At 40.9% G+C, this 12,922-nt stretch overlaps 1 protein-coding gene across 1 annotated transcript; it reads right to left on the bottom strand.

Moving 5' to 3' along the window:
- Positions 1 to 5,230: 5,230 nt before the first annotated feature.
- PRR13 (proline rich 13) lies at positions 5,231 to 8,667 on the bottom strand. Its single transcript, XM_019724455.2, has 4 exons — positions 8,555 to 8,667; positions 7,930 to 7,968; positions 7,222 to 7,574; positions 5,231 to 5,891 (listed from the first exon to the last, which is right to left on the bottom strand). Exons 2-4 carry the CDS (start codon positions 7,946 to 7,948, stop codon positions 5,856 to 5,858), a joined length of 408 nt encoding a protein of 135 aa, XP_019580014.1. The 5' UTR covers positions 7,949 to 7,968; positions 8,555 to 8,667; the 3' UTR covers positions 5,231 to 5,855.
- Positions 8,668 to 12,922: the final 4,255 nt, after the last annotated feature.

Genomic DNA, 12,922 nt, shown 5'->3' on the forward strand with positions numbered 1-12,922 from the left:
CTCTTTTTAGGAAGAACTGCAGTTCATTCGTAGTCGATAAGGGAAAACTCTTAAGAGTTCTATCTAATAAATGTAAAAGGAATGAAAGGGTTAGAAAATCACCATTAATTCTGCGACTCAAAATGAAATAGATTCAGGCAAGTGTCATAAATCATCAAATCTTTAAGCAAAGGTTGTTAGGGAACAGGATATTATTATAGTGCTAAATGTCACCATACAGCTTATTTGCAAATTGCACAGAAAAAAAAAAAAAAATCACTTAAAATGGAGAGATCTGGTAGTCAACATCTTACCCAATGATCAAACTTTGCATCACTAATAGAAGGACAACTTTGACGTTATGTGGGCTTTGATGAGATGCAGTAAGAAGTATGTAGTATTGTCTTAAATTTCTTGTCAAAGTGTTTAATCTTGATCTCATCAAGCCTTTAGACCTAATTTACACTTTATAGGAAATTTACAAGGGATAAAGTAACAAGTGAAACATCACAGTACAAGGAAATAGGTAATCAGCAAATCCAGAATGTGAGACATTCTATAAGACCTGCTCTCTTCAAAAAGGCAATGTAATGAAGGAGAAGGAAGACAAATTTAAAAGGCAATAATAATCAAATGCAATGTGTGGATCTTGTTTCAATCCTGTTTTTTTTTTTAATTGCTATGTAAGATATTTGGGGGACCATTAGGAAATTCAGACATGAACTGAATATTAGCTAACATTAGGAAGTATTATTAATTTCCTTAAGTGTAATAATGGAATTGTGGTTATGTAGGAGAAATACTATTTAAGAGGTGCATGATGAAATATTTAAGGGTGAAGGGTCATGATGTATGCAACAGACTTTCAAGTGGTTCACATAGGCATATTAATAAAGCAAATACGGTAAAGCATTAGCAATTGTTGAGTATGAGTGGTAGGTTTATGGGTGATCATTGTATTGTTCTTTAAACTTTTAAAAAGTAATTTTCAGGGCCGGCCCAGTGGCTCAGGTGGTTAGAGCTCTGTGTTCCTAATGCTGAAGGCTGCTAGTTCGATTCCCACATGGACAGTGGGCTCTCAACCACAAGGTTGCCAGTTCAATTCCTCGACTCCCGCAAGGGATGGTGGGCTGCGCCCCCTGCAACTAACAACGGCAACTGGACCTGGAACTGAGCTGCGCCCTCCACAACTAAAATTGAAAGGACAACAACTTGACTTGGAAAATGTCCTGGAAATCCCCAATAAAGTCTTGTTCCTCTTCCCACCCCATCCCCCCAAAAAAAAGTAATTTTCATAATAAAAATTGGAAAAAATATGTGGAACGAGATTGGCAATCTTAATAATTATTGAAGCTAGGTGATGGGAATATGGGAGTTCATTAAACTGCTCTCTCTACTCTTGTGTATATATGTAAATTTCCACATTAAAAGTTGAACGAAAAGCAACAACAACAACAAAAAACAACAGAAGAGCCCTGGAAGGGAGAAAGACAAAATAAGGAGAAAGAAATTGAAAGAGATAGCACATACAGGGTTATTATTGAACCTTGTTCAAATCCTTTGAATGTTAGTTCTGGTCTTAGTATTAGCCAAGCTTTATTGGGCAACCCCAATTCAGTGGAGTCGTCTGAAGAGCGATAGCTTCATTAAGTAGAAAATAAGGCTTTGGGACACCAAAGCCTTTGTTCCCACCCCCCATCCCCAAATGAGGAAGTAGACATTAGGAACAATGTGAGACAGAAATAAAAAGAAATCTGTCACTTGGCAAAGGCAGGGGCAGAACAAATACTGAAAGAGGGAATGAAGACAATGTGAGGGCTCCCAGGAAAAAGCAAACTAAGGCTTACTGTGAGGCTTGGGCTGAAGGTCAGATTAATCTCAAGATTTTACAGTGGGGTCATTTATACCCCAGGGATTCTGAGAGCTGGAGTGAAAGTGAGTGGCTATCCATGAAATCAGCTCTAGTGTAGGGGGACAAAACAAAACTCAAATCAAAAGTTGATAAAATATCATCATCGACTAACAATAACATGGCTTCTATTTGGCCTGACCTTCAATTGCAGCCAGCTTTGAAAGAGAAAGATTGGATGCACCTAATAGCAATAGCTGATAATTTTATTAATAAATTCTTTCTCAGAAGGGGAATGAAGCTCAAGTGAGTGAACTTATCTAGGGCCACAAAGCAACCTGATATAGGGAGATGATTCTAAGGACTCATCCCATGACTGGCAGTCCCCAAACCTAAAGTGTCAATTTGTATTTTAGATCTCCTGGGTTTCCTATCCTTTCCCAGTCTCAATTGTGTTGAAATCTTGCTATACTTAGTTTCTAGTAAGAAGAGAATGGCAGAATCCCAGATCCTCTCACGAACACAGGGTGGTAAATGCATAAGGTAAAAACATTTGAGAACCATAATCTTTAGTCTTAAACTGATGCACAAAACAGGTGGAACAAACCCAATGCTCTCAGGGGCCAGGCAAGTAATGCAATTGGGAGAAGCTGGTCTAAAGAAAAGGCAACAAGAAGTTCAAAGGACGAGAGGGCTGGAAAGTACAGAACCCATCTATAAGGAATGACCATTACTCAGGGCCATATTTCTACCTTTAAAATGTGGGTCCACTGTTGCTAGTTTCCAGCTTGAAATCTGAAACTTTATTGAAAATGTCTGATATTAAACAGAGAGTGGTCCCTTCAAAAAAAAAGTCTCATAGCCAGATACAGCATGGGCATCCAATGTCCAACCTCTGGCAAAGATACATGTAGCAAAATGTTCACTGCAGCAGTTAAGTGTATAGTAAGACCAGAAACAATCTAAAATTCCAGCAATAAGAGACTGAATAAATTGAATGCTGTTAAAACAATGTTATACACACACACACACACACACACACACACACACACACACAGATATGGAATCAACTCCAAGATAGATAATTAAATGAGAAAAATGTACATATAAAAAAGGGCCTGTACTATGCTCCCATTTGATATAAAATGTGAGTGGAGTGGGGCAACAGGAACAATGTGAGATAGAAATAAAAAGAGCAGGGTGGGGGTGGGACTTAACTATGCAGAATAGCTCTGAAAGTTTACAGAAGAATCTGATAGTTGTGGTTGCCTTTGGAGAGGAATCTGCGAATCTGAGATGAGAACCTTACCTTTTACTGAACAGCCTATTAAAAATGTTATAATTTCCCCCCAAGTACTTGTATTACTTTCAGCTTTTAAGAAGTTAATAAACTTTTAAGAAACAATAATAACAAAACAACAGTAAGGTGTTCTGTAAATGACTTAGAAATGCCAAAAAGGGGATATGTGATCTCCACATTTAGGAGTAGAAAAAAAATCAGTGGATTTTCTCCCTCATTTGTTTTCCTTCTAGCCCCTTCTCAATGTCCCTCCTTATTTGTTTGTCAACACCTGTTTCTCTTCACCTCACAATCCCATGCCCATTATCTCCCTTCTCCTCAAAAAGGAAGAGCTGAGGGTGGCTGGTTAGCTCAGTCAGTTAGAGCGCGGTGCTAATATTATATAACCAAGGTTGCAGGTTTGATCCCCACATGGGCCACTGTGAGCTGCGCCCTCCTTTAAAAAAAAAAAAAAAAAAAAAAAAGGAAGAGCTGATGAATAAATGAAAAGAGTGATTGCAATGAAACATCAGAATGGTCCCAAAAATCCAGGACACAGGAAAAGCAAGCCTTAGCCTAGGATTTCCTAATAAAATGTAAAGCTAGCTCTAAAATATAGGCAGATCTCAAGCACTTATTTCCTATAACCTGTCCCAGGGATAAGTCATAGATGTAATACAGCCAACTAAATACACTCTTTCCCAGTTCTTCAAGCCCCACACTCAATCCCCAAGTCCTGTGGATCCCACCTCAGAAACGTTTCTCAAGTCCACTCCTTTCCACTCCCTCCTCTAGCCCCATCTCCCCCACTTCAGCCTCTGCTTTCAGGCTTCTGAACCAGAACTTGGGCTCAGGAACTCCTGAACTTTCATCTGACACTTTTCACAACTCTCAAACTGCTTCTTCTCCCTGGAATCCATTGGGTTAAGAGCACAGACATGAGCTACACTGCCTGAGTTCAAATCCTGACTGAAGTTTTCTTCAGCTACAAAATGAGAAAAATCCTATCTATCTCATAGAGTTGCTGTAAAGATTACACAAGTTATTAAATGTAAAGCACTCAGTGCCTGGCGCATAATCAACTCGGTGTTAGGTGCTGTTATTTACCAACTGGGAAACTCCTATCATCCTGAGGTTCATTTTCCCAGCAGCACTGCCACTGCTTCCTTTGCTCCCCCACTGCTTGAACCATGTCTCTATTGTGGTCCTTTTTACTGTACTATAATAACATATTCACATATCTGTCTGTTCTGTTAGATCTTGCAGGTTATGAAGGGCAGGGACTGTCTTACTCATCTTTGCAGCTTCTGTACCCAGAACACAGTATTTCTTCAATAATCCATTTTCCAGGAAATCATTCTAGCCCAACTGGAATACCTATGATTCCCAAACATGCTATGGAGGTTTCTGACTCAGTACCTAAGCACGTGCCCTTCCCAGATCCTCTCTGCCATCCACTTGGTAAACTTTTTTTCATTTTTTCCCCACTTATACTTTTCACACTCAAGGCCCAAGAAATAGTTGAAATGTCACTTTTCCTGTGAAGTCACCTTTGACTCATTCTTTCCTTCCCAGTTATTTCTAGGTTTATATCCCTCTGGGATTTTATAGCATCTGTCTGTATTAATTAGTTCTCTTAGATGTCTTTTTCCTGTACTCAACTGGCCTTTGAGAACTTGATGTGTAGCAGTGTACATGGCACATAATGAACCAGTGGCCCTCAATTCTAGCAGTGCATCAGAATCACCCAGTTTCTTTAAAAAATACTGATATGTAGGACCCCAGCCTTAAACAGTCTTGTTCAACAGATTTGGGGTAAAGTCCTAAATTATTCTCCAATAGCTGATGGGCAGGATTGAGAACCTCTGTAGCAGATATGAAAACTTACGCTAAAGACCTATATTCACTCATTGAAGTAAAGACAGTGAAGATTTATTCCACTAAGCCTGAACCAGTTCTGAAGTTTCTTCCCACTTAACAAACACAGGGGCAGTATGGTGTCCTCCTTGCTGATGCTCTGGTCCCTTATTATAAAACTGATACACTTTAAAGCATCTGTGGAAGGGCAACAAAAGTAGTAGAATGTACTGGGCCCAACCAAGGTAATGGCACAGGCGAACAGAGACCAGGCGAAACAGCTTTATTTGGACTGAAAGTTGGAGACTGAGGGGAGGACCTGAGATAGCATAGTCAGCTAAGGAGTGGAGATTAGATTCGAAAACGGCAGTCAAAACTCATCAACAAATGGACTCCACTTCCCATCAGGCTTAGAGTTAGTGCAATCAATAAAAGGCCTGCTGGGAAATGTATTTGCCACTAAATCACCCAAGTGTGCCACAGTTACAAAAAAGGTACAGGGTTTTTCTGTTGTTGTTTTTCCCATAATTAAGTTTCCACAACACCTTCCCAACCACAAGTGTTATAAAAGAAAATTTAAAAAGTCACATTTTATAGCTCTTAGACTTGTCTTCAGCATTTAGCTCAAGGTTGGCGACCCATCTTCAAAAAATAGTTCTCCTGAAAAACTCATCAGCTAAAAGTTCTATCCAAAATGACCTTTGCTAGCCCATGGCAATTCTTTTCCCACTTTCCCTAGCCAGTTAGGGCTGAACAGCAGAGTGAGGCTCAGATTAGGGGAGGGTGGGTAGAGGGACACAAGGGCTAATTGCCCCCAGTGCAAGATGGCATCTGAAGCTTGAAGGGAGAGCAGAACTGGAGAGACTTGAGGGAGGGGTCCAGGCCCTGTATTCAGTCAGAGTCACTGCTGGAAGAGGAGGAGGAATGCTGCAAGGGGAAAGGGGAAAGGAGACAGCATCAGATCCAAATGACCTTTGATCACTCTATGGGACATTCTTTGGAGCACTACCCCTCCACCCAAGACCTAAGAAGGTCAGGAGTCTTGAACCAGACTGTCCCTTAAACAGCAAAGGCAAGGATTTCCTTCAGCAGTGAACACACAGGAATGGATTAAACCATCCTAACTCATTGTACTGCATTTGGAGCAAGTTTCCAACTTTCTCTACCAGAGACAATGCGTAGGCAAGGAATAAATTATAGGCACAAGCATAGTATAGTTCTAGTAAACAGCTGCTACCTTATAAACCTTTATTGATTAGCCGTATGGAAAGTTCCTAGTTGCTCTGAACCTAAGAAAAGTGAGTAGAAACAGCGGTTGTGTGTGCATCTATCTCTACTTTTTCCTAAGTTCCATTTGGGAGAAAGTGGGGAAGGTGGGAGAGAAGGCTGGGAGACCCCTAGTCAAGGTTCTTTACCTGCATACTCCCATCAACACTGTCATTAAAAACATTTTTTAATCTCTCCAGCGTAATTTTTCCATTCAATTCTCATCTTTTCTTCTCCTCAGACTTCTACCAAAGATCCAGCACCAGGAATTAGAGCCCAAAGCCATAAGGCAAATAAATAGTACTAGGCAGGAAAATTTAGATCAAGGCCTCCTCAGATCCGGGTTTGTTCAACCCTTGCAGAGTTGTCCTGGGAGCTACTGTTACCCGTCCTAATGAACACTCCTCTAGAATGAGGCCTTGGGGCTGAGCTCATATGAAACTTAGCTTTTGTTTGAGGCTGAGAATCACTGACTGCTCCTGTCCTACTGGGTGGTAGGACAAAAAGGTCCATGTAATTAACACATCACCCTGAAGTAGAGAAAGGAAGTCCAGGAATTAGGGCCAGATTATTGTCTGTTAATTATTATGTAAGACTTTGTTTTGTCAAAGGACTGACCCTATGAATGGACATTTTGACCACCTCGGTGGGTATGTCCAACTTGCGAAAATATGCATCTGGGAGTGGGGTAGGAGGACAAAAATTCTGGGAGAGAGAAAAGCAAACAAGAATAGTTTTTGATTCTGACATCCATCCTAAGGCTCAGCCTAATCCCTCCCAGACAGAAGGCCCAATTAGCCGAATTCGCATTGCTCTTCAGGATTATCAGATTCTTCCCAATGGGAATCCTTTTCAAAGAGGAAAAACTGTCTATCGGAGCAACACAATTGCTGCCCCCTATCCTCAGCTTGTGAATCCCCCTTGCCTACCCCCTGCCTGCCTAGTCTCTAAGGGGACACCCCTTCTTAGCCAGGATCCAGAGGGCACTGACCTTGCCATGCTTGTGATGTTTGTGCATCTTTTTATGAGCTTTTTTCATTTTCTTCCGCGTCTTCTTGTCCATCACCATTCCTGGTCCTACCATGCCAGGAGCCAAGGGATTCACAGGAGGCATGCCTGGGGCAGGTGGTGGGTATGGTGGTGGGTAGGGACCTAGTGGCTGGTATCCTGGATACCCTGGTTGTGGCAGAGGATGAGGGGGCCCGACTTGGGGGAAAGCTGGATTCCCCTGAGGAGGGGGAAAGGTGCCTGGAGGAAAGGCAGGATTGACAGGCGGCGGATAGGCAGGATTGGAACCTCCAGGGTATCCAGTGTTAGGGGGATATGGATTTGGCCCTGGCTGCCCTGTTGGAAGAAGCAAAGAACAAATTAAGATTAAAACTGCCCAGAGCCTCTATCAACAACAAAAAGGTGATTCAGCTTCTCGCTCAATACTTAAAGAGAAATGGAAAGGTGAGGAAGGAGAATGGAGGGTAGGGGAGACAAACCCACACAGGAGAGAAAAAATGTCACATCCCTCTCAGGCTGGGGAGAGACAGTGAACTCTAAGGAAAGAGGAGAGTATTGGTTATCTATGGTCTAAGGACTTGGCTTTTGAAGGTGGGGAGAGAGAAAGGTGGAGGAAAAACACAGAAACTTCCTGTTGTGGGGCCCATTTGAAAAGGGGTTGGGTGGGAGAAGAGTGCACCCAAACACCTACCAGCATTGGGATTCCACATGGTCAGGTGTTTTCTCCAGCCTGAGGAGAAAGAAATGAAGGCAAAAAGCTGACGACCCAGAGGTGAGACCGGGATTTAGTGACCAAGCCCCACCCCAATGCCTCCTGCCCTACATAGGCTCTGAGAACTACACGACCTCCACATAAATGTTTCTTTCCACTCGTTCCTTCGCCCTCAATACTTATTCCTAGTTCCCTAACCAAGGAATGCAGCTCCCAGTGCCGCTCCACCTGCCACTACAGCTGGAGGATTCTTAACCCCTCAGGAGAGCGGCAGAGTCAGCGAATCTCTATCCCGGTCACTCATCTCCCTTTCCGTGACTGAGTACGTGACTTTAACCAGCCACAGGTTAAGGAAGAATTTTAAACAACTTTACAGCTCCTCGGGGAGGAAGACAGGACCCCCACCCTAGGCTAACAGAAGGACCCTCCTCGAGCTGAAACCAGGAAGGTGGCTCAGGAAAGATCCTCAAATGCTTACACATAGAGACACGCCCCCTTGCACATTAAAAAGGGTATATAGAGATCCTGGCTCCCAGCTGCGAAGGGACCCCTGACCCAGGAACGGGGAAAGGAGGAAATTGGGGGAACCCAGATGCCCCATCACCTTTACACCACCGCTCGGATTCGACTCGTCCTTCCCAGTCTCCGCTCTCACTTCCTGGTCACCCCCACCTTAAGCTTCGGCACCCGGTCTGCTACCGCCTAATTGGTGAGTATGTGTGGTCATTCGGCGTTATGATTGGAGGACATGCTCGTCAATTACTCTAGTCCCTACTACAGTAGGGGTGGATCCGCAGCCTTTAGGGCGAGGCGAGTGCGGAGGAGCTGGCTGGCCGGAAATACCTGGGGGCGGGACTACGAGAGAGGCGAGCAGAGGGCGCAATCAGTTTCTGAGCAGAGTGCGGCGGAAGGGAAACTCAGCCTCTGAACTTGCACGGTGGGTGCAACACCCTGTAATGTGAACACAATACACCGTGATAAGTGTTGTAACACAGATATATACAGTGTGCTTAGGGAAGATCGGGGAGCTGCAGAGTGTCAGCTCTAAGCCTCAATATTGCCACCTCCCTCCTAGCCCCCGAGGGAAGTAAAGAAACATTCTTGGGGGAAATACAGACATTTCTTAACTCTCCCGGGATGCTCTATCTCAATTGCATAAACCAGAAACCACCCCAGGCAAAGAGAAGTACCCTCCGCGAGGCGAAATCCGGAAGGTGGCACAAGAAAGATCCTCTAATGTTTACATATGTAAACACCCACTTGCCCATTAAAAAGGGCAAATGGAAATCCTGGCTCCCAGATGTCGAACTGCATAAACCAGAAACCAAGGAGGTCATCCTTGACGGCTCTCTCCTTCGCCTCTCTGGCCCCCATTCCAATACCGATGTGGAATCCCTGTACTTCTCTCCATCTTCCCTGCTCCCAACCTACCATGAGCTCTCAACTGGATTGTTGCAATGGTTTTTGTTTTTTTTAAATAACAAGCTTCACTTAATAAACATATATCGAACCATGCACCCAAAACTTTAAAAATACTCATTCTTCTTAAGCATACTTAGAACATTTTATAAAAAGTTGTCTCAATATAATTCAAATTTCAAAGAATATAAATACAAACAATCTAAAATATAAATACAAACAACAAACATACATCTGGAAATTAAAACAAACAAACAAACAGTCTTCCAAATAACTCTGGGTCAAAGAATAAACCATGATGAAAGTTAAATACTTTGAACTAAGCCATAATGAAAATAGTACATCCCAAATTTGTGGGATAAAAAAATATAAAAACAATAAATTTTATACTGAGTTTGTCATCTTGAACTAAAGACTTTGATAGATTTATTAAATACTTTTTATTTTGAAATATTTTTAGACTCACAAGAAGTTCCAAAAATAGTAGAAGTTCTCAAGGGGAAGATCCCTTAATGTAACCCTCCTAAACATGACCAAAATATTAAAAGTTTCCAAATTATTTTTTTTAATAGTAAATCCCCATGTACACTTTACTTAGCTCCCCTCAATGATATATAACCATAGTACATCTTGGTATGTTTTTATCAGGTTTGTGCTAAATATTTGAGATGACTTGCAACATTTCCTATTTTTTTAAGTTCTATGGCAATTTATATCTACATTATTTCTTTCTTGGAAGATTTTGAATTTGAAATTATTGATGAGGGCATGATGTCTTTTAGAAGTTAAGTATTTCAAACTATTTCTTTTTTAAAACAGCTTTATTGAGATATAGTTCATATGCCATACAATTCACCCATTTAAAGTGTACAATTCAATGATTTTTAGCATATTCAGAGCATTGTACAACCATCAGCATTATTTAATTTTAGAACATTTTTTGTCCCCCCTAAAAAAACCCCACCCCCATTAGCAGTCAATCCTCACTCCTCTCTTTACCTCTCTCCTACCCCACCCAAGCCCTAATCAACCACTAATCACCGTTCTGTCTATAAATTTGCCTATTACAGACATTTTGTATGAATGAAGAATTGTATAATATGTGGCCTTTTGTGACTTTCACTTAGCGTAATATTTTCAAGTTTCATCTGTTTTGTAGCATGTATCATCAGTACTTCATTCCTTTTTATAAAGGAAGTAATATGCCACTGAACGGACTTACCACATGTTGTTTATCCATTCATCAGTTGATGGACTTTTAACTTGTTTTTACTTTTTTGCCTATTATGAATATTGCTACTATGAACATTCATGTACTAGTTTTTGTGTAACCATATGTTTTCAGTTCTGTTGGGTATGTACATATGAGAGGAATTGCTGGATCATATGGTAACTCTAAATTTTTGAGGAACTGCCAAACTATTTTCCAAAATAGCCACACATTTTACATTGCCACCAGCAATGTATAAGCATTTAAATTTCTCCACATCTGTGCCAACCCTTGTTATTGTCTGTCTTTATTAGTACAGTGTAGCCATTCTACTGGGTGTAAAATGGTGTCTCACTGTAGCATTCCTATCAGCATCCACTCTGGCCCTCTTCCAATTCATTCTCCACATTGCAACCTGGCAAATTTTTTTCCAAAGCCAAATCTGATGTCACCCTACTGCTTAAAATTCTTCGGTGGTTTTGCATTATCCTTAAGACAAAGATCAAAACTACTTTTATGTATATGTATTAATTTTTGTTGTATAACATGAATTGAAAACCAAAAAGGATAAAGAGGTATAAAGTGAAAAATCTCCCCCCACTCTTGTTCTTCATCTACTCAGCCTCCTCTAACCTACATAACCCCTGTAATTAGTTTCTTCTATATTCCTCCAGTTTTTTCATTACGGTCAAGCAAATACTAATTAATATATGCCCCCCTTTAAATATAAAAATAGCAAATTATGCAGTTTAATTCTCAGTTCCCCCCCACTTAACATGTCTTGGAGATGTTTCCATATCAGTAGGTAGATATTGTCCTCGGTCGTTTTCACAACTGTATTTTATTCTTCTGCCTCATGTACCATGGTCAATGAATAGTCAGATTATTTTCAAGCTTCTGCTATTAAAAATTATGTTGCAATAAATAATCTTGTGTATATGACATTTTACATATTTTTACTTTTTATAGATATTGATGTACTGCCCTCCACAGAGGTTGTATTTATTTACATTCTCACCACCAATATATGAGTGGGTGTTTTCCCCAACACCAACAAAGAAATACTCAAAATCTTACTCCTATCATGTCCGCAGTGGTCTGACCCTGCTACCTTTCTGGTCTCTTCTCAGACTGCTCACCCCTGGCTTTCTGTCCTCCAACCTCTAGGCTTCCTATCATCCCTCCAGGAGATCTTGCTTCCTTTTGCCAGGAATGTTCTCCCTATCTCTCTCCACTTTGCCTAGGTAACTCCTGCTCGTTCATCAACTCTCAGCTCCAGGAGCACTTCTTCAGGGAGGCCTCCTTGACTTCCTAGTCAGGGGACATCCCTTTGTTGTAGCCTCTGACAGAATCTTTCATTTCCTTTAGCAGCTATCTCAGCTTATAATTATACATCAATCAGTACTTACTTGATTAATGTCAGCTTCCTACATTAGACTGCAAGCTTCTTGAAAACAGGGAGTATGTTCATTAAACATTCAACATTTCACATAGTGCCTGGTACATAGGAGGGTGTCAATGAATACACTGTTAAATGAAAAACTATGTGAATGAATGAATAAGTGAACAAAGAGAAATAGAGCATTGCAGCTCTAGAGTCAGTCAGACAGACCTGGATTAAAATCCTGGCTTTGCCACTCGTTGTGGAACCTTAAACAAGTTATTTAACCTCTTAGGCCATCAGTTCCCTCATCTATAAAATAGTCAGCCTGCTGTATCCACAGTTTTCACTTCTGCAGATTCAACCAACAGCAGATTGAAAATATTTTGGAGGAAAAATCCCAGAAAGTTCCAGAAAGCAAAACTTCAACTTGCCATGTGCCAAGCACTATACTAAATTCATGTGAATGAAGTGATGTGTAGGAATATCCTACTGTAGCCTATATGCAAATATGTGCTATCTGCAAATATTATGCCATGTCATACATACTTGAGCTTCAGAGGATTTTGGTATCCGTGGGGGTCCTGGAACCAATCTTCCCACAGGTATCAAAGGATGACTGTAGTGGCAATGTTACCTACCTCATAGGGTGATTGTGATAAGATAATCATATATCTCTCACATAATAAACATTTATTATATGCTAGCATGTATTACTAATATTCTTATTAATATTAAGAATTGTTACTATTAGACCAGGATGATTTTAACCTCTGTGCAGGGCCCTCATAGTTTGTCAATATCCTCCATATTTCTCTTCACCTACCTGCTAGTTGGAAAATTCTGTCTCAGATTTAAACTCAGAATATTTGAAAGCACTTATGCTCATTCATTAAATTGCTAATTATTTATCATGCTTCTGTCATTCATTCATTCAACAAATATTTCTCAAGCTAGCCAAG

Source organism: Rhinolophus sinicus, linkage group LG02 (genome assembly GCF_036562045.2).
Source record: "Rhinolophus sinicus isolate RSC01 linkage group LG02, ASM3656204v1, whole genome shotgun sequence".
Taxonomy (NCBI): domain Eukaryota; kingdom Metazoa; phylum Chordata; class Mammalia; order Chiroptera; family Rhinolophidae; genus Rhinolophus; species Rhinolophus sinicus.

Coding starts and splice junctions, on each gene's coding strand:
- PRR13 (XM_019724455.2), bottom strand. Junction 5,892..7,221: donor AACATCACAAGCATGGCAAG/GTCAGTGCCCTC, acceptor TTCCCCTTGCAG/CATTCCTCCTCCTCTTCCAG.